Source organism: Garra rufa, chromosome 19 (assembly GCF_049309525.1).
Source record: "Garra rufa chromosome 19, GarRuf1.0, whole genome shotgun sequence".
NCBI lineage: Eukaryota > Metazoa > Chordata > Actinopteri > Cypriniformes > Cyprinidae > Garra > Garra rufa.
Window position 1 is genome coordinate 13526064 of NC_133379.1, and position 18931 is coordinate 13544994.

General features: G+C 34.2%; 1 protein-coding gene across 1 annotated transcript in view; it reads left to right on the top strand.

The window, feature by feature from the left end:
* The window catches only part of stk10 (serine/threonine kinase 10), a 48906-nt gene that overhangs the window by 5062 nt on the left and 24913 nt on the right, over nucleotides 1-18931 (top strand). The window contains exons 2-6 of the mRNA XM_073823959.1: nucleotides 2053-2125; nucleotides 6455-6649; nucleotides 6885-6966; nucleotides 14269-14403; nucleotides 16623-17285. Coding sequence (XP_073680060.1) covers nucleotides 2053-2125; nucleotides 6455-6649; nucleotides 6885-6966; nucleotides 14269-14403; nucleotides 16623-17285 — 1148 coding nt within the window. The remainder of the gene's footprint in view (nucleotides 1-2052; nucleotides 2126-6454; nucleotides 6650-6884; nucleotides 6967-14268; nucleotides 14404-16622; nucleotides 17286-18931) is intronic.

Here is an 18931-nt window from a genome sequence, read left to right on the forward strand (position 1 = left end):
ATGGAAAGATGAATTTTCAGCATCATTCCACCAGTGATTGATTTATTTTATTTTATTTTTTATTATTTTTTATTTAATTAATTTTTTTATTTAATTTAATTTTATTGTTTTATTTAATTTAATTTTATATTTATTATTATTTGTATTTATTTATTATTATTTGTATTTTATTTTATTTTATTTTATTTTATATTTATTATTTTTTTTAATTGTTTTATTTTTCAAGGCTGCATTTATTAGATTAAAAAATGCACTTAAAAGAACAATTTGAGTAAATATTTTCTCTTTGGATATATTTTAAAATGTAATTCATACCTTTGATGGAAAGATGAATTTTCAGCATCATTCCACCAGTCATTACTCCGGTAACACGATTCTTCAGAAATCATTCTAATATACTGATTTGCAGCTCAAGAGACATTTCTGATTATCAATGTTAAAAACAGTTGTGCTGCCAAATATTTTTGTGGAAACCATAATACACTACCATTCAAACATAGTCAACACCATTCATATAATACTTTTATTAAACAAGGATATTTTAAAGTGATCAGGTGTGGTTGTAATGCCTTAAAATGCTGTCTAGTTAGCTCACTAGGTTTTATAACAGAGCTAAAGATCTCTTACTAATTCTTTTGCCCTCTCTCACACCCTTACAAACACACACAGTCTACATTTCCTTGAAACCTTGCATTGTATTGAATGAAGGTTGCGTTGTAAAGTACCACAGTTTGCCAAGAGCTGACTTATAATATTTCATTACACTTCTCTGCTCAAGTCTCAGTGGATTTAGTGATTGAATGAGAGAATTATTCCCTCTGAATGCTGCTTAACGTGTAACCCAGTGTGGCTTTACTGTGTGCTGGTTAATGCTAGCTCAGAATGTCAGGCAAAGAGATACTAGAATATCTCAGACCTTTACCACTTCCTGTGAGAAAAAAGCTTTAAACAAACTCATGTGTTTCAGATGGCAGCAATATCAAACATGATCTGCTAAACAATTTAGCATTTAAATGATCAAAAACCTCTAACATTAAAAATAATATTTACTATTTGAAGGAACTTTCTATTATCAAAGGTAAAATTATTGATAATAATCAGAAATGTTTCTTGAGCAGAAAATCAGCATATTAGAATGATTTCTTAAGGGTCATGTGACATTAAAGACTGGAGTAATAATGTGAAAATTCGGCTTTGCATCTCAGGAATAAATTGTATTTTACTATATATTCACATAGAAAACAGCTGTTTTAAATCATAATAATATTTCACAATTTTACTGTTTTTACTGTATTTTTAATCAAATAAATGCAGCCTTGATGAACAGAAGAGACTTCTTTCAGAAACAAACATTTAAAAATCTTACTGACTCCAAACTTTTGAATGGTAGTGTAAAATATACACTAGTTTGGACACACTAGACTTAATGTTTTATTATTTTATTTTATTTTATTTTATTTTATTTTATTTTATTTTATTTTATTTTATTTTATTTTATTTTATTTTATTTTATTTTATTTTATTTTATTTTATTTTATTTTATTTTATTTTATTTTATTTTATTTTATTTTATTTATTTATTTCCAAATACAAATTGTGCCAAGGAATTATTCTCAGTTTGTTTTTAAGAAAAACTGAAGTTATTTATATATATATATATATATATATATATATATATATATATATATATATATATGTATATGTATATATATATATATATGTATATATATATATATATATATATATATATATATATATATATATATATATATATTAACTAAGAATCATTCCTTGGCACAATTTATATTTGAAAATAAAATAAAATTAAATTAAATTATAATAAAAAAAAAATATGTTGTATTATTGTGTATAATAATGAATATTTGAAAAATAAATAAATAAATAAATAAAGTGTGTTCAAACTTTTGACTGGTAATGTATATTAGAGGTTTTACAGATTATTATTATTATTATATATATAAAAAAAGAGGTTTTACAGATTTTTGCAAAAAAAATCTTCATGTCATCCAACATTTCTGCTTTTTGTTACAGCGGATTTTGGAGTTTCTGCAAAAAACACCAAAACTCTTCAAAGACGTGACTCTTTTATTGGGACGCCATATTGGTAAGTGCTTATGATATGCTGTTATAATTAATTCAGGCAAATAGATATTGGGCAAGTTTGATCTAATATCAATATCCATTTTAATATTTACAGCAGTCAGTCACATGACTGCACACAGGCTCGCCAGTCAAGTCAATAAATAAAAGTCTCAATTAAATTAAAAATATGTAATATTTCTCACAAAATGAACTTAAAAAAAAACAGCAAAAAATAAATTAACTTTTTGCCTCTAAAATTCTCACAACTTAATACTTGATGTTTTACTTAAGATAGTAATTAGATATAATTCTGTAATTATAAGGTTTATCACAAAATAGTTACTTAATGCATACATATATAAAAACAAATAGACTTTTAAGATAAATAATAGGGATACATCCAACAAATTTATTATACACCGAAGAACCAGAATTAAAGTTTGAATTTCATCGAAGATGAATGTAAGGTTTATTTAATAATCAATTAGTTAATGAAATTTATTAAAAACACTAAACTCATTTTTTTTATATATGCACAAAAGGGGAATTTTAATAATATAGTTATGTGTCTACTCCAATTTTTTTGTTTAAATATAAACATTTACACACTGTCTGTAAAAACTTGTTTTAAATGACTGATTTATTTAAAAATACATTTTAAGCATACGATAAAATGCAAGCTGAGGTTATGGACAGTGGATGGCTTTCTAAATTTCTAAATGAAGTTATATGACATAATCTTTCTGTGACTGAAAGATTGACATGATTCATTTCAGGAAGTTGTTCTGTTTCTTTCAACACCTTCAGATGTTCCTTCATTATTATTTTGTGGTGTAGCTCGTAAAAAAAAGGAAGAGATGATCGATTCATGTGCCACTTTAATTGTTTCGACTCGATACTTTTAGTCGTCGAACATGGTTTCAGTTGTCGAAATTTCAGTATGTAACTACAAAACATAATTAGATAAAACAGAAATCTACTTAATGTTATGATTCTGATAAAGCTAATAGAAAGGGACAGATTTGTTGGGTCCCACAGGACTAAAGCAATCATTAACTAGTGTTCAGTGTGAATGAACTGATATGAAATATCTTTCCTACCTTTGTACTTTCGTTAAGTTCACAAACACTAGTTGATGTTAAGATCTTTTTATCTGACTCGTAAACAAACGTTATCAGTTCTATTAGTGGCTTGTAGTAAATTCTTTCAGTCTCTGGCTAGCAATGCATGGTAGATTACTTACAATTGTAATCCGTTACTGATTACAAATTACATGATGGCAATTGTAGTTAGTAACATAATCTGGATTACACATTTTAGGTAAAATTACTTTTAGATTACTTTTGACTTCTAACTCGCCCAGCCCAGATTAAAAAAGTAACACAAAATATTATAATGCAAATGGAACGTGTAACATTACTTTTCATAAAAAGTAACTACGTAATGTAATTGGTTACTTTTTAGGGAGTAACGCAATATTGTAATGCATTACTTTTACACCGGTCTTGTGTATAAAGGTGGTAGGTTTATTAAGAAACTGAACAGAACTGAGGTGAATCAATGAGTTATGAATAATTGACTGTAATTTGTGAATCGTATATAATATATTAAAAGGTAACTGTAATCTGATTGCAAACATTTTATATTACAAGTTAGTGTTGCATGATATACCGGTCTTAAAAAGGTATTGCAATACCCTGCTTTAAGAAATGGTACGATTCTGCATTTTACTAGTACTGATACTTTAAGAAAACATTTTGATAAGGACCTATGATTAAAGCAAAGCAGAAAACGTGGATGGAATCGTGGAATCCAATCTCTGTGTGATTGAATGGAGTCTCACTTTGTGAGCATTTTACCATTACTTTTAAGAAAGAACAAAAAAACATTGTCATATACAAACAAACGTAAATGCAGCAACCTGTCAAAATAAAAGTTCAGTTTAACTTGACAGAAAAATTACTTATGGTAATGATAGTACTACTAATAAAACAAATATGATTAAAACTATATTTAAGGAATGTTTACCAGAAAAATGACTTACCAGAATTTATTTACGAGAAAATTTTAAATACACACACATTTTCTGAAAAAAAGAAAAGAAATAAATATTAAATAATTCTATATAAAAAAGAGTTAATCTTTATAAATTAATTAGACATGCTTTTTATTATTCTAAGTTAATGAAACTATTAAAATGGAATACAGAAAATTAAGAGAAAACAGATTCACAGAATTTGATCAAAATAACACTGAATTTAAGATAAAAAAATAATACAACATATTTTATAGGACCTTACATTTTATTTCTTGTTAAACATTTAAGAAATTGTTGTTAAATGTTTCATGATTTCAGTTTATTAGACATGCTATTTTTAATGTAACCATTAAAATAGAGTCTAGAAAAATTGAAAACGGAATCCAAAAACATTCAAATTAATCTAAAAAAAAAAAATCTAACTTGGAGAGAAAAATAATACAATGTTTTTTAAAGGGCCTTAATTTATTTTTTGTTAAACTTTTCAGAAATGGCTGTTAAATCGTGTACGTTTCATGATTTCAGTTCATTAGACATGCTTTTTGATTACTATTTTTTAACGTAAGCATTAAAATATAGTCTAAAAAAATTCAAAACCGAAAAAACTGAATCTAAACACATTCAAATAAATTTGGAAAAAAGGAATTTGGGAAAAAACTAATTCCATAGAACCCTGTTTATTTAATTTGTGTCTTTGTGCTATTGTATACTTGCATCTATTTTCTTATTATTAATAACAAAGATAAAATAACAAAAAAAAATGACAATGTCATGATATAAACTGTTATTGTGAATAAAATTACTATATCATGAAATAAGATTTGGCTTGATTCTTTTAGCTCTTATCAAAGTTGCAAAGATCTCGGTAGTTGCTCACCATCTTCATTTATTTTTTAAAGGGGGATAAAATACTTTTTTAATAGATAAAATAACTATAACCTCTGTTTGGATCATATGTTACTCATTGACTTGACCTGTGTTTTTGTCGTAGTATCGGTTCAGTAGTAGTATGGAAATAATTTAGTCATATTTAGTGGTATCGTATCGGAGTCTAAATTTTTGTATCGTGACAACAATCAATTATCAAATCTGATTGCGTGATCCAGATTACATGTAACTGCTTGCTAGCACTGCTGGCTAAATATCTGCGTGATATTATCTCACAATTCTGACTTTTTTTTCTCAGATCTGTGAGATATAAATGGACAACTGCAAGTTATAAAGTCAGACTGAGCCGCCCAAAAAATCTGAATTGCGGGATATAAACTCACAAAATTGCAAAAATAAATTCAGAATGCAATTCTGACTTTTTTCCTTGCAATTGCACCTTCGTATCTCACAAATCTGACTTTTTTCTTTGCAATTGCAACTTTGTATCTCACAATTCTGACTTTTTTCTTTGCAATTGCAACTTTGTATCTCACAATTCTGACTTTTTCCTTTGCAATTGCAACTTTGTATCTCACAATTCTGACTTTTCTCGCAATTGCGTCATATAAACTAGCAATCCTGACTTTTTTCCTTGCAATTGCAACTTTGTATCTCACAAATCTGACTTTTTTCTTTGCAATTGCAACTTTGTATCTCACAAATCTGACTTTTTTCTTTGCAATTGCAACTTTGTATCTCACAATTCTGACTTTTCTCGCAATTGCGTCATATAAACTAGCAATCCTGACTTTTTTCCTTGCAATTGCAACTTCGTATCTCACAAATCTGACTTTTTTCCTTGCAATTGCAACTTTGTATCTCACAAATCTGACTTTTTTCTTTGCAATTGCAACTTTATATCTCACAATTCTGACTTTTCTCGCAATTGCGTCATATAAACTAGCAATTCTGACGTTTTTCCTTGCAATTGCAACTTTGTATCTCACAATTCTGACTTTTCTCGCAATTGCGTCATATAAACTAGTAATTCTGACGTTTTTCCTTGCAATTGTGACTTATATAAACGCACAATTATAAAGTCAGAATAGCAGGGTATAAATTCACAATTGCGTGAAATAAATTCAGAATGCAATTCTGACTTTTTTCCTTGCAATTGCAACTTTGTATCTCGCAATTCTGACTTTTTTTTAATCAGAATTGTGAGACATAAACTCTCAATTGCGAGTTATAAAGTCCAGTTCTGAGGAGAAAAAATGACTGATATGTTCAAAGAATTGCAAGTTTATATCACACAATTCTATCAGATCTGATTGCGTGATCCAGATTACATGTAATTGCTTGCTAGCACTGCTGGCTAAATATCTGCAGCTCTGAGGTGGAGCATTCCTGATGTTCCTGCTCTGATGTTTTCTGTATGTTCAGGATGGCCCCAGAGGTGGTGATGTGTGAGACCATGAAGGACGCTCCGTACGACTACAAAGCTGACATCTGGTCGCTGGGGATCACGCTGATCGAGCTGGCTGAGATAGAGCCGCCCCACCATGAGCTGAACCCCATGAGGGTCCTGCTAAAAATTGCCAAGTCTGAGCCTCCCACCCTGGAACAGCCAGCCAAGTGGTAAGCCACAAAGGCCGGGGGGCATGGGAGTGACCGCCTGAGATTTTAGTCACTTACATCATTACTGTTAGATTCCGTCCAAAGATGGGCTGATCCCTCAGCATGACTGTGGTTCTTTTTTTCTTTAATTTATAGCTTTTAACAGCAATGGCTGTTGAATGTTATTTTATCACCATTACATAAGAGATTGTATCCCTCTCTTGGCCGAATGTTTAAGGGTTTTGTATATTTTTAGGTCAATGGAATTTAAAGATTTCCTGAGAAAAGCTTTGGACAGAAACCCCGAGTCGAGGCCGACGGCTGCCCAGCTTCTAGACGTAAGGAATTTCACACATACACTTGTCATGTGTCCACATACTGTAAATCACTGCTGTTTGTGTAATTTAATGCAAAGTATGTGCAAATTAATGCATGTGAGGGAAACGGCCACGGCAAACCCCAGAACGTCTCATTAAAGCAGTTGCTGCTTCCTGTCCCACTGGATGAAGGGAATTACAGCAATTTGCATTCTTTCTGTAGGATATTTCTCCACCCCATCCGCTGAGCTCAACAGTTGAGGAGTTTACAAAATGAAAAAGATCATCTACAGTAGATGTGCTGGTCAAAACAGACAAATAGTCCTGAACTGGCTTTAAAAATGCAAAACCATAGTTAAAATTAAAATTTAAGAATGATAATCTGACTATAGATAATATATAAGTATGGAAGTCCGTTTCTGCCACTGAATAAAAACAAAAAGGCAATTGCCATTTTTTTATCTCGCAATTGCGAGTTTACATCTCACAATTCTGACTTTTTTCTCAGAACTGTCAGATATAAACGCATAATTGCGAGTTATAAAGTCAGACTTGCTAGATATGAAGTCAGAAGTGTGGGATATAAGAAAAATTTCAAAATTGTGAAAAAATAAAGTCAGAATGCAATTGCGACTTTTTTTTTCATATAATTGCGACTTTGTATCTCACAATTCTGACTTTTTTTCTCATAAACTGGCAATTCTGATTTTTTTTTCTCGGAGCTGTGAGATGTATATACGCACAATTATAAAGTCAGAATTGCGAGGTAAAAACATACAATTCTGAGAAATAAAGTCAGAATGCAGTTCTGACTTTTTTCTCAGAATTATGAGACAAACTCGCAATTGCAAGTTATAAAGTCCTGTTCTGAGGAGAAAGAAAAGACTGATATGATCACAGAATTGTGAGTTTATATCACGCAATTGCAGCTTTATAACAATTGCAAGTTCATATCATGCAGTTCTGACTTTATAAATCGCAATTGTGAGTTTCTATTTCACAATTCTGAGAAAAAAAGTCAGAATTGCAAGTTTTTATCATGCAATTCGGTAAAAACAGTCAGAATTGTGAGACCAATCCAAAAAAAGACAGCTTTTCCTTAAGTGAACAATTTACTATTTGTAGTTTATAAGTAGTGTTTCCTGTATTTATTACTTATTTTATTTAAGTATTTTATGAAATGTTTCATCATGGTTCGAGAAGACGAGAAGTTGGCATGCATCAAAACAATATATATATATATTGCGTACATTAAAATGTGTCCAGTTTAATTTTACACACTATGATGCTTTAAAAACACTGATTTACACAAAAAGAAAACAAGAAAACACTCATTAAAAAATAATTTAATGTAATAATTAGACATCATGAAAAGCTCTGTTTTGGAATCATAGTGAAGCCCTAAAAATGAATTGTCAGTATTACCCAAGTAGAGATCAGAATAAGTATGTGGTTTCATTTTGCTTAAATATATCTATTAAAATCATTTTAGCCATATTTTGGCATTTTATTTTCCCAAAAGTGTCCCTGGACCACAAAACCAGTCATTTTTTTGACCAGTCAAGGGTCAGTTTTTTTAAATTGAGATTTATACTAAAAGCTATCTGTTGATTTATGGTTTGTTAGGATAGAACAAAATTTGGCCAAGATACAACTATTTAAAAATCTGAAATCTAAGGGTGCAACAAAATCGAAATATTTAGAAAATCGCTTTTGAATTTTCCAAATGAAGTTCTTTAAACTTAATTTAAAATTAAGTTTAAATATATTTACAGTAGAAAATTGACGAAATATCTTAATGAAACATGATCTTTACTTAATATTCAAATGATTTTTGGCATAAAAGAAAAATTTATAATTTTGACCCATACAATGTATTGTTGTGCTATTGCTACAAATATACCCATGCTACTTGATAGTAGTTTTGTGCTCCAGGAATAAGATATTTAAAACATTAAAGACTTTATGTATATAAAATTGATATGAATTTATTTTAATGCAGACCAAAAAATGGGATGTCTCATCTTTGACTGTATTTATTTGTTTGTTTATACATTTGTAATTCCTCCATAAACTACGAATAATTTTGTGGCTTTTAAATTCTCTCACTGTTGGCATGTGTGATAAAAAGTTAATTCTGGACATTTGCAGAGCAGCCGCTGAATATAAAATAACTTGAACTCATGTTCTGATAGCACTCTCTCTTCTTGGTGTTTCATATTACATATTCATTTAACGCTCTGCTGCATACAAAGCAGCCTGGAAGACAGGTGGTTGTCGGGCTGAAGCTGACATTGATATGCAGTGCACGCTTTTCTGTGAAGAGTTGTGTGCTAAGTTCATATATCACTGTTAGATTCTCACTGCCAAACATTTACTGCAAAGTCAAAGTCTTTATAGGCCCGACTGTAGTTTAAAGTGATCATCAAAACCAAGGTGGAGATCAAGAGACCCTAACATACCTGAAAGAGCATCACATGCATTTAAGAGCATCACATGCATTTAAGAGCATCACATGCATTTAGGAGCATCACATGCATTTAGGAGCATCACATGCATTTAGGAGCATCACATGCATTTAAGAGCATCACATGCATTTAAGAGCATCACATGCATTTAGGAGCATCACATGCATTTAGGAGCATCACATGCATTTAAGAGCATCACATGCATTTAAGAGCATCACATGCATTTAGGAGCATCACATGCATTTAGGAGCATCACATGCATTTAAGAGCATCACATGCATTTAAGAGCATCACGTGCATTTAAGAGCATCACGTGCATTTAAGAGCATCGCATGCATTTAGGAGCATCACGTGCATTTAGGAGCATCACGTGCATTTAAGAGCATCGCATGCATTTAAGAGCATCACATGCATTTAGGAGCATCACGTGCATTTAAGAGCATCACATGCATTTAAGAGCATCACATGCATTTAGGAGCATCACATGCATTTAGGAGCATCACATGCATTTAAGAGCATCACATGCATTTAGGAGCATCACATGCATTTAGGAGCATCACATGCATTTAAGAGCATCACATGCATTTAGGAGCATCGCATGCATTTAAGAGCATCACATGCATTTAGGAGCATCACGTGCATTTAAGAGCATCGCATGCATTTAGGAGCATCACGTGCATTTAGGAGCATCACGTGCATTTAAGAGCATCGCATGCATTTAAGAGCATCACATGCATTTAGGAGCATCACATTCATTTAAGAGCATCACATGCATTTAAGAGCATCACATGCATTTAGGAGCATCACATGCATTTAAGAGCATCACGTGCATTTAAGAGCATCGCATGCATTTAAGAGCATCACGTGCATTTAAGAGCATCGCATGCATTTAAGAGCATCGCATGCATTTAGGAGCATCACATGCATTTAAGAGCATCACATGCATTTAGGAGCATCACATTCATTTAAGAGCATCACATGCATTTAAGAGCATCACATGCATTTAGGAGCATCACGTGCATTTAAGAGCATCGCATGCATTTAAGAGCATCGCATGCATTTAAGAGCATCACATGCATTTAGGAGCATCACATTCATTTAAGAGCATCACATGCATTTAAGAGCATCACATGCATTTAGGAGCATCACATGCATTTAAGATCATCACATGCATTTAAGAGCATCACATGCATTTAAGAGCATCACATGCATTTAAGAGCATCACATGCATTTAGGAGCATCACATGCATTTAAGATCATCGCATGCATTTAAGAGCATCACATGCATTTAAGAGCATCACATGCATTTAAGAGCATCACATGCATTTAAGAGCATCACATGCATTTAGGAGCATCACATGCATTTAAGATCATCACATGCATTTAAGATCATCACATGCATTTAAGAGCATCGCATGCATTTAAGAGCATCACATGCATTTAGGAGCATCACATGCATTTAAGAGCATCACATGCATTTAAGATCATCACATGCATTTAGGAGCATCACATGCATTTAAGAGCATCACATGCATTTAAGAGCATCACATGCATTTAGGAGCATCACATGCATTTAAGAGCATCACATGCATTTAAGAGCATCACATGCATTTAAGAGCATCACATGCATTTAGGAGCATCACATTCATTTAAGAGCATCACATGCATTTAAGAGCATCACATGCATTTAAGAGCATCACATGCATTTAAGAGCATCACATGCATTTAGGAGCATCACATGCATTTAAGATCATCACATTCATTTAAGAGCATCACATGCATTTAAGAGCATCACATGCATTTAAGAGCATCACATGCATTTAGGAGCATCACATGCATTTAAGATCATCACATGCATTTAAGATCATCACATGCATTTAAGATCATCACATGCATTTAAGATCATCGCATGCATTTAAGAGCATCGCATGCATTTAAGAGCATCACATGCATTTAGGAGCATCACATGCATTTAAGATCATCACATGCATTTAAGAGCATCACATGCATTTAAGAGCATCACATGCATTTAGGAGCATCACATGCATTTAGGAGCATCACATGCATTTAGGAGCATCACATGCATTTAAGATCATCACATGCATTTAAGATCATCACATGCATATAAGATCATCACATGCATTTAAGAGCATCGCATGCATTTAGGAGCATCACATGCATTTAAGAGCATCACATGCATTTAGGAGCATCACATTCATTTAAGAGCATCACATGCATTTAAGAGCATCACATGCATTTAAGAGCATCACATGCATTTAGGAGCATCACATTCATTTAAGAGCATCACATGCATTTAAGAGCATCACATGCATTTAGGAGCATCACATGCATTTAAGATCATCACATGCATTTAAGAGCATCACATGCATTTAAGAGCATCACATGCATTTAGGAGCATCACATGCATTTAGGAGCATCACATGCATTTAAGATCATCACATGCATTTAAGAGCATCACATGCATTTAAGAGCATCACATGCATTTAGGAGCATCACATGCATTTAAGAGCATCACATGCATTTAAGAGCATCACATGCATTTAGGAGCATCACATTCATTTAAGAGCATCACATGCATTTAAGAGCATCACATGCATTTAAGAGCATCACATGCATTTAAGAGCATCACATGCATTTAGGAGCATCACATGCATTTAAGATCATCACATGCATTTAAGAGCATCACATGCATTTAGGAGCATCACATGCATTTAAGATCATCACATGCATTTAGGAGCATCACATTCATTTAAGAGCATCACATGCATTTAAGAGCATCACATGCATTTAGGAGCATCACATGCATTTAAGATCATCACATGCATTTAAGAGCATCACATGCATTTAGGAGCATCACATGCATTTAAGATCATCACATGCATTTAAGAGCATCACATGCATTTAAGAGCATCACATGCATTTAGGAGCATCACATGCATTTAAGAGCATCACATGCATTTAAGAGCATCACATGCATTTAGGAGCATCACATTCATTTAAGAGCATCACATGCATTTAGGAGCATCACATGCATTTAAGATCATCACATGCATTTAAGAGCATCACATGCATTTAAGAGCATCACATGCATTTAGGAGCATCACATGCATTTAGGAGCATCACATGCATTTAAGATCATCACATGCATTTAAGAGCATCACAAGCATTTAGAAGCATCAAATGCATTTAAGAGCATCATATGCATGTTCCACAAAGGCAACTTTTATACAAGGTCAGTGTTGGCAAAACTGGCAAGCTGTTTCCTACAAAGTACAAACTATAAATTGGGATGCAATTTAGGATACGTGGTTTGTGAACTGGGATGCAGTGTTTCTTCATTGGCTGTAGTTGCAGTGATCGTTAAGGGTAATTGATATTGCTGGCTGTACGTTTTTAATGCTTGACTCGCCCTCACATACGCCCGGCAGCTGGGTCGCTTCAATTAAACAAGGTGCAACTCAGCTGAATAATAGATGAGAGCAGCGTTTCTCTCCATTACACAGGTGCTTTCACAGTTCACTTAAAGTCCTCAGTACCTGAGCACCTCACAACCTTCATCTAACTCAGCTCTTCTCCTAATTAAACCCCAGACACTCTCAAGAATAACATTCCATTTTTTTTAAACAAACTGCCAATTTTGCTGATAGCAAGTGTATTTCAAGTGAAATAACATGCTAACACAAGTTCTACAACGGTCTGAGAGGTCAAGGGTGGGTGTTTCTGCCCAAACCACATGACAATACTTTTTAATATATACAAATATTTTTTAAGGCGAGACACTACAGGTGAATAGGATAAAAAAAAAAAAAAAATTAGATAAAAAATTAGATAAAAAATTAGTTATCACCTTACTTACCCAGTTGATTGATTACATTGATAATTGCAAATATTTTTTGTATTACAATTTTTTAAAATCATAGATTTAAATATGCAAATGAGGCATTATTTAATGAAACATGCGCTAATTTCCATACATTTCCAGAACAAAAATCTAAACACTGGATGAAGTCAGTTTCAAAATTCTTGTTTTTGACATATTAGAGTCAAATGAGGGGATTTTGGGCATTTTGTCATAAAATCAAGCAAATTATATACGAACAAATCCCTCTGTAAAAACCTTCAGGATATAGACAGGAATAAAAATGTAAAGTTAGGTGTGTGTAAGTGCTACTGAAGTGGAGATTTATGGCTCAGTGTAGAAGAAAAAACTCATTTTGAGAAAACAGCCTTTAAAAATATGCATTGTAATTGAAATATATTGACACAAATAGATTAAGTGCTATAAAAGAAACACTTAACAGTGTCTTTTGGGTGTTTTCTTTCCACTAGACTGAAAAAAACTCTTTATGAAACACCAAAAAGGCCAAAATGTCAAACTTGACAGATGCATGAAAAAACAGTGCTTTTGCTGGCAGTGTCTGTCCTTAAAATATATACATGTATGTATGTGTGTGTGTGTGTGTGTGTGTGTGTGTGTGTGTGTGTGTGTGTGTGTGTGTGTGTGTGTGTGTTTATTTATACATAATACATATACAAAGTACACACACATAATATGCAAACAAACTTTTATTTTGAATCGATTAATTGCCGCTAATCATTTTGCAACTATTTTGAACCGACTGAATAAGGACCATCTGTTTACGGTTTGATTCGGTTTAATGGAAACCATGATGATAATGAGTGGAAAGACACTCTCAAAACAAATAAAAGCTACAAATTTCTATTTTCAGGCCCATGTTATTTACTGTGTGCACTGTTTATGGTGGCATGTTATTGTTTCGCACAATGAGTAACTGTTTCCGAATAATCTTTCCTTGTGTGTTGTGTGTTTCAGCATCCTTTCGTCAGTTCGGTGAAGACCAACCGTCCGCTGAGAGAACTGGTGGCCGAGGCCAAAGCCGAGGTGATGGAGGAGATCGAGGACAATCATGAAGAAGGAGAAGATGAGGACCCTGCTGACCTTTCACCTGTATGTATCTGACATTACTCACTCATCACACACCCAACGTGTCTGTATTACACATCTCTCAGTACAGTATATGCTGGTAGAGAGAGCACAAATAATGCACTGCTTATGGAAAAGTGCCCAGGGCGTAAGTAGAAACACATTTGTTTAGTGCTTTGACAAACTCTAATTGTTATTGTACGGAAAGTTTATCCTATGATTCAATGTGGATGTATTTATGAAAGACACAAGCAGCACTGTACACCAAGAACTCAGTGAATTATGCAGATATGTACTGTTTTGGTTATGCAACTCTTATCATTGCTGCAGTGTATTTGATATGTACAGTAAGCACATTTTTGGTAAACATAAAATTGCCCAAATTAGATGCATCTGGCAGAGCAGGGAAGGCTGTGTTTCACAATGCAATGCATTGATGGATTAAATACAGCCAGAACTCTTAAACACATCAGCAGCTCACATTTCAGTGCGGTCCATCCAAGTACTTACCGAGCCAGAATCAAATGAGGTGTGCATTTCCATAAACTGTTTCACTTAATATAAAAAAAGGTCTTTAAAAAAGGTCATACAAAGTCTTATTTTGGTTTTCCACAAATAAATGCCTTAAACTCTTAAATCGAAGCTAAATGTCTTAAATTCTTAGTTATGCAATAAATGTTGCATGCACTGCAAAATCTTCCTCGGTAGTTGTTTCTTGGTTTACTAATACAAGTATCTAAACATGCTAACATTAAGATACTAGAAATGCAAAATGAAGATATAAGTCTTGTTTTCAGAGAAACTGAACACAATTGAGTTAGTTTATGCTAAAAACAACAACATATCGTTCATTTGGGTATTAAAATGATCACCCTTTGAATTATGTTTATTTTTTTCTGAGCCCATGTTGTTGTTTTAATAATAAACCCATTGCATTTTGATTAATTTCAGAAAAAACAAGACTTTTTATGTCCTTTTGCTAACTTGATTTAAGAGTGTTTAGATATTGCACTGGAAAACAAGACAAATATAGGAATAACATCATTTTTTTGCAGTGCAATCAGATGCTTTTATCCAAAATGGCTTGCATCGCATTCAAGGAATACATTTGATCAGTTCTTGCTTTCCCTGGAACTTGAATCCATGACCTTGGTGTTGCAAGCACCATACTCTATTGTTTAAGCTACAGGAAGTTATAGTAAAAGTGATTTTCATATGCTGGTGTTTGAGACCACCGCTATTGTTTATAATAAGTAATGTAGACCTGTTAGAAGCTGAATTTTCAATCTTTAAAGTGTTGCTATAAAGCTCATTGTATGCTCACTAGACATTTTTAAGAATAAGAACGTTGATTTATTGTGTTCCCTTCGATTTATTCCTTTAATTGACTTAAATAGGTCTAAAATCTTAAATTTACTTCCATAAAACTTGGGCTGCCAGATCTGCTGAAGAAAAGCATCCCAGTTATTCACTTTTTTATGCAGTTTTCCACTCCATCCCTTCAGTCAAAATAGTGTTCCATGAGATCGCTTTAATCCTCAGACTAAAAACCAACCCGCGGCAACAGTGTAAAAGTAGCCTAATTCCGATGTTAAACCAAGGACTTGGCAACACTGCCCGTGTCCCATGGGCGCCACTACACCTCGGTGTACCCTTCGTAGCACAATGTGGTTATGACGTCTCATCCGCTCATGTAATCTGACCGTAACAAGACCTGTGCCCCCCACCCAACTTTCACATTAGCGTCTCCATTTAGAGATCCATTCTGGGTCGTTCGCAGTAAATGTGTTGACATGGCACAATGGTACAAGTGTTCCAAAATAACCCTTAATACACTTCCTCTTCCGCTTCTCATTTAGCCTTCAAGTACAAAAAAAATAAAAGACATGCCGTCCACATTTCTTTAGAGTTAAATAAAGCACAGGACAATAGGACAAAGGCTGAAGGCTTGCGGTTGTGTATGAGTTTACTGTCAGTATCTGGCCTGCCGCCAACTTCAGCGTCATTTATTAACAGCAGTACATCATCTCTGTGTTTCCTCAGTCAGTTTTAGTATAGGCACTGGAGGCTTTCCAACCATAGCATTGCTGGTTTATTCTGACAAACTGTAGTAAACTTGTGAAGCTTGGCCTCCGAGTGTGACAGATGCTGTATTTCACAAAGCGACCAATGAAGTGGTTTATTTTGAAGAACGAATATAATTGTCAGGCTTTTATCTCACGTTCTGTCTGTGTTTTTAATAGGCCCCCATCAAACACCCATCAGAAACCAGTGAGACCAGTTTATATGGAGGTCATCGCTCCATTGAGACTCCATTGGAGGTCGAGGAGGAGCCCAGGACCCCTGTGTCCACCGAAACTCCTTTGAAAGAGCAGGAGGACAATCTCAGCGACAAGTTTCCAGAGGAGGATCACGACAAACCTGAGAGTGAGGCGTCTGGCAAGGCCTCCAGCTCTGACTCCGGCATCGAGGATGGAAAAAGCACACCCACCTCTGAGGAAGACGCCAAGGTGGTCGAGAGCTCCGAACCAGAGCTTCCTTTGCTGAGAACAGCAGAACCTTCAGCGACATCAGAATCTTCCTCAGAAACCACCGAGCAACCCTTGGCGGGATCAGAGAAACCTGAGGAACCAGAGAAGGAGGATGCTCACAGTGAAAGGAAAATGCCTAGCCAGCAACCGTATGTAGTGCTGAACCATAACGAGCCCAAAGAGCCGACCAAACGCTTGTCTGAGATGAGCGACAGATCCTCTTTGGCTAGTGAGGATGTGGAAAGTTTGTTTCCTCACGCCAACGGCAGGTTATCGAAACGATACTCTGATGTGACCAGTGAGAACATGGACATCAGCCTGAACCTGTCCGGTGATATGTCCGTCAACAAAGACTTGGGCACCATCTCTTTACGGGTGAGTCTGTCTTGGATTTATGTGTTTGTATGCATTTGTTGTGTTTGTTAAACTCCTCTCCAGTAGGCTCTGGTGTTAAATATAGGGATCTACTAGGCCTCCAGACACACTACATGATTTAGCCTTGATTTTCTTCAATGCTTTTCAGTGCTTGAATCATCAAAGATGCAACTTGAGGGATTGGCTAAAGTATCTCTGATCATGCATAATGGATATTAGGCAGGTTTAACAAGACCTCTCTACAATTCAGGTCAGCAATTTGCTGATTCAAATGATTCGGACAGAGCAAGTCTCCAGTAAATTACTTAATTATTTAAATGATGGATTGACCTGTGGTTGTGGAGGAAAAATGGTAAAGTCCTACCTTAGTTGTGCTGTCAGAATATTACATTTTTTAATTTTTTAATATTTATTACAGTTAATGTTGTTGGGTAGCTTTACATCTGCATCTCAACTCAAACTCAGCACTGCACCGTTGAAGGAATAGTTCAACCGAAAATGATATTCATATTACAAGATACACTATATTGCCAAAACTATTGGGCCAATGAACTGGTTTGACTACTTTAGTCATTTCCATGAGTACAAACCTTAATGTTTAAGCACATAAGGATATTCTAGGGAATTGTGTGCTTCTAAATTTATACCAACAGTTTTGACAAGACCCTTTTCTATTCTAACATGACAGTGCATCTGTATGTAAGGCAAAGTTCCAAAAAGAAATAATAAAGTCAATGTGGAAGAACTTGACTGGTCTGCAAAAAGCCAAGTCCTAATCCTAGCTGAACACTTCTGGTGTGACTTTAAATGCAGACCTTGAGCCAAAAACTCATCACCAAACACCAATGACAAAAGAATACTTTTATTTGTATAGTGCAGGGGTCACCACACTCGGTCCTGGAGGGCCGGTTTCCCTACAGAGTTTAGCTCCAACCCTAATCAAACACACCTTAGGTCTTAATAGGTATACTTGAAACTTCCAAGCAGCTGTGTTGAGGCAAGTTGGAGCTAAACTCTGCAGGACACCGGCCCTCCAGGATCAAGTTTGGTGACCCTTGGTATAGTGTATGCACAAGTCATTGGTTTTTGGTTTTGGAGTTTTTGGCTCAAGGTCTGCATTTAAAGACACTCCAGAGGTGTTCAGCTGGGATTAAGTCTTTTGCTTTCTGCAGACGAGTCAAGTTCTTCCAAACTGACTGAATCAATCATTTCATTTTTTAAACTTCCCTTATACACAGAGGCATGGTCCTGTTATAATGGAAAACAAAATTAGAAGCACACAGTCCCCTAGAATATCATTGTATGCTCAAACATTAAGATTTATATTCATAAGTAATTTCTAAAGTGGTCAAACCTGTTCATTGAAACGGGGGTGTCCCAATACTTATATACAGTACAGACCAAAAGTTTGGACACACCTTCTCATTCAAAGAGTTCTTTATTTTCATGACAGTATCGCCAGGGTTTCTACACATGAACTCAAGCACTGAGAACATTGTGTACACAGAGTTTACTAAAAAGAAAGGTTTTGAACAACTCACTTTCACTGTTTGAGTTTCCTCTCGCGGCCGTCTTGCCAGTCAAGAAGTGTCCATCTCCGAATGCGAATTATAATTACCATTAGGTAAAAAACATTGAATAATACT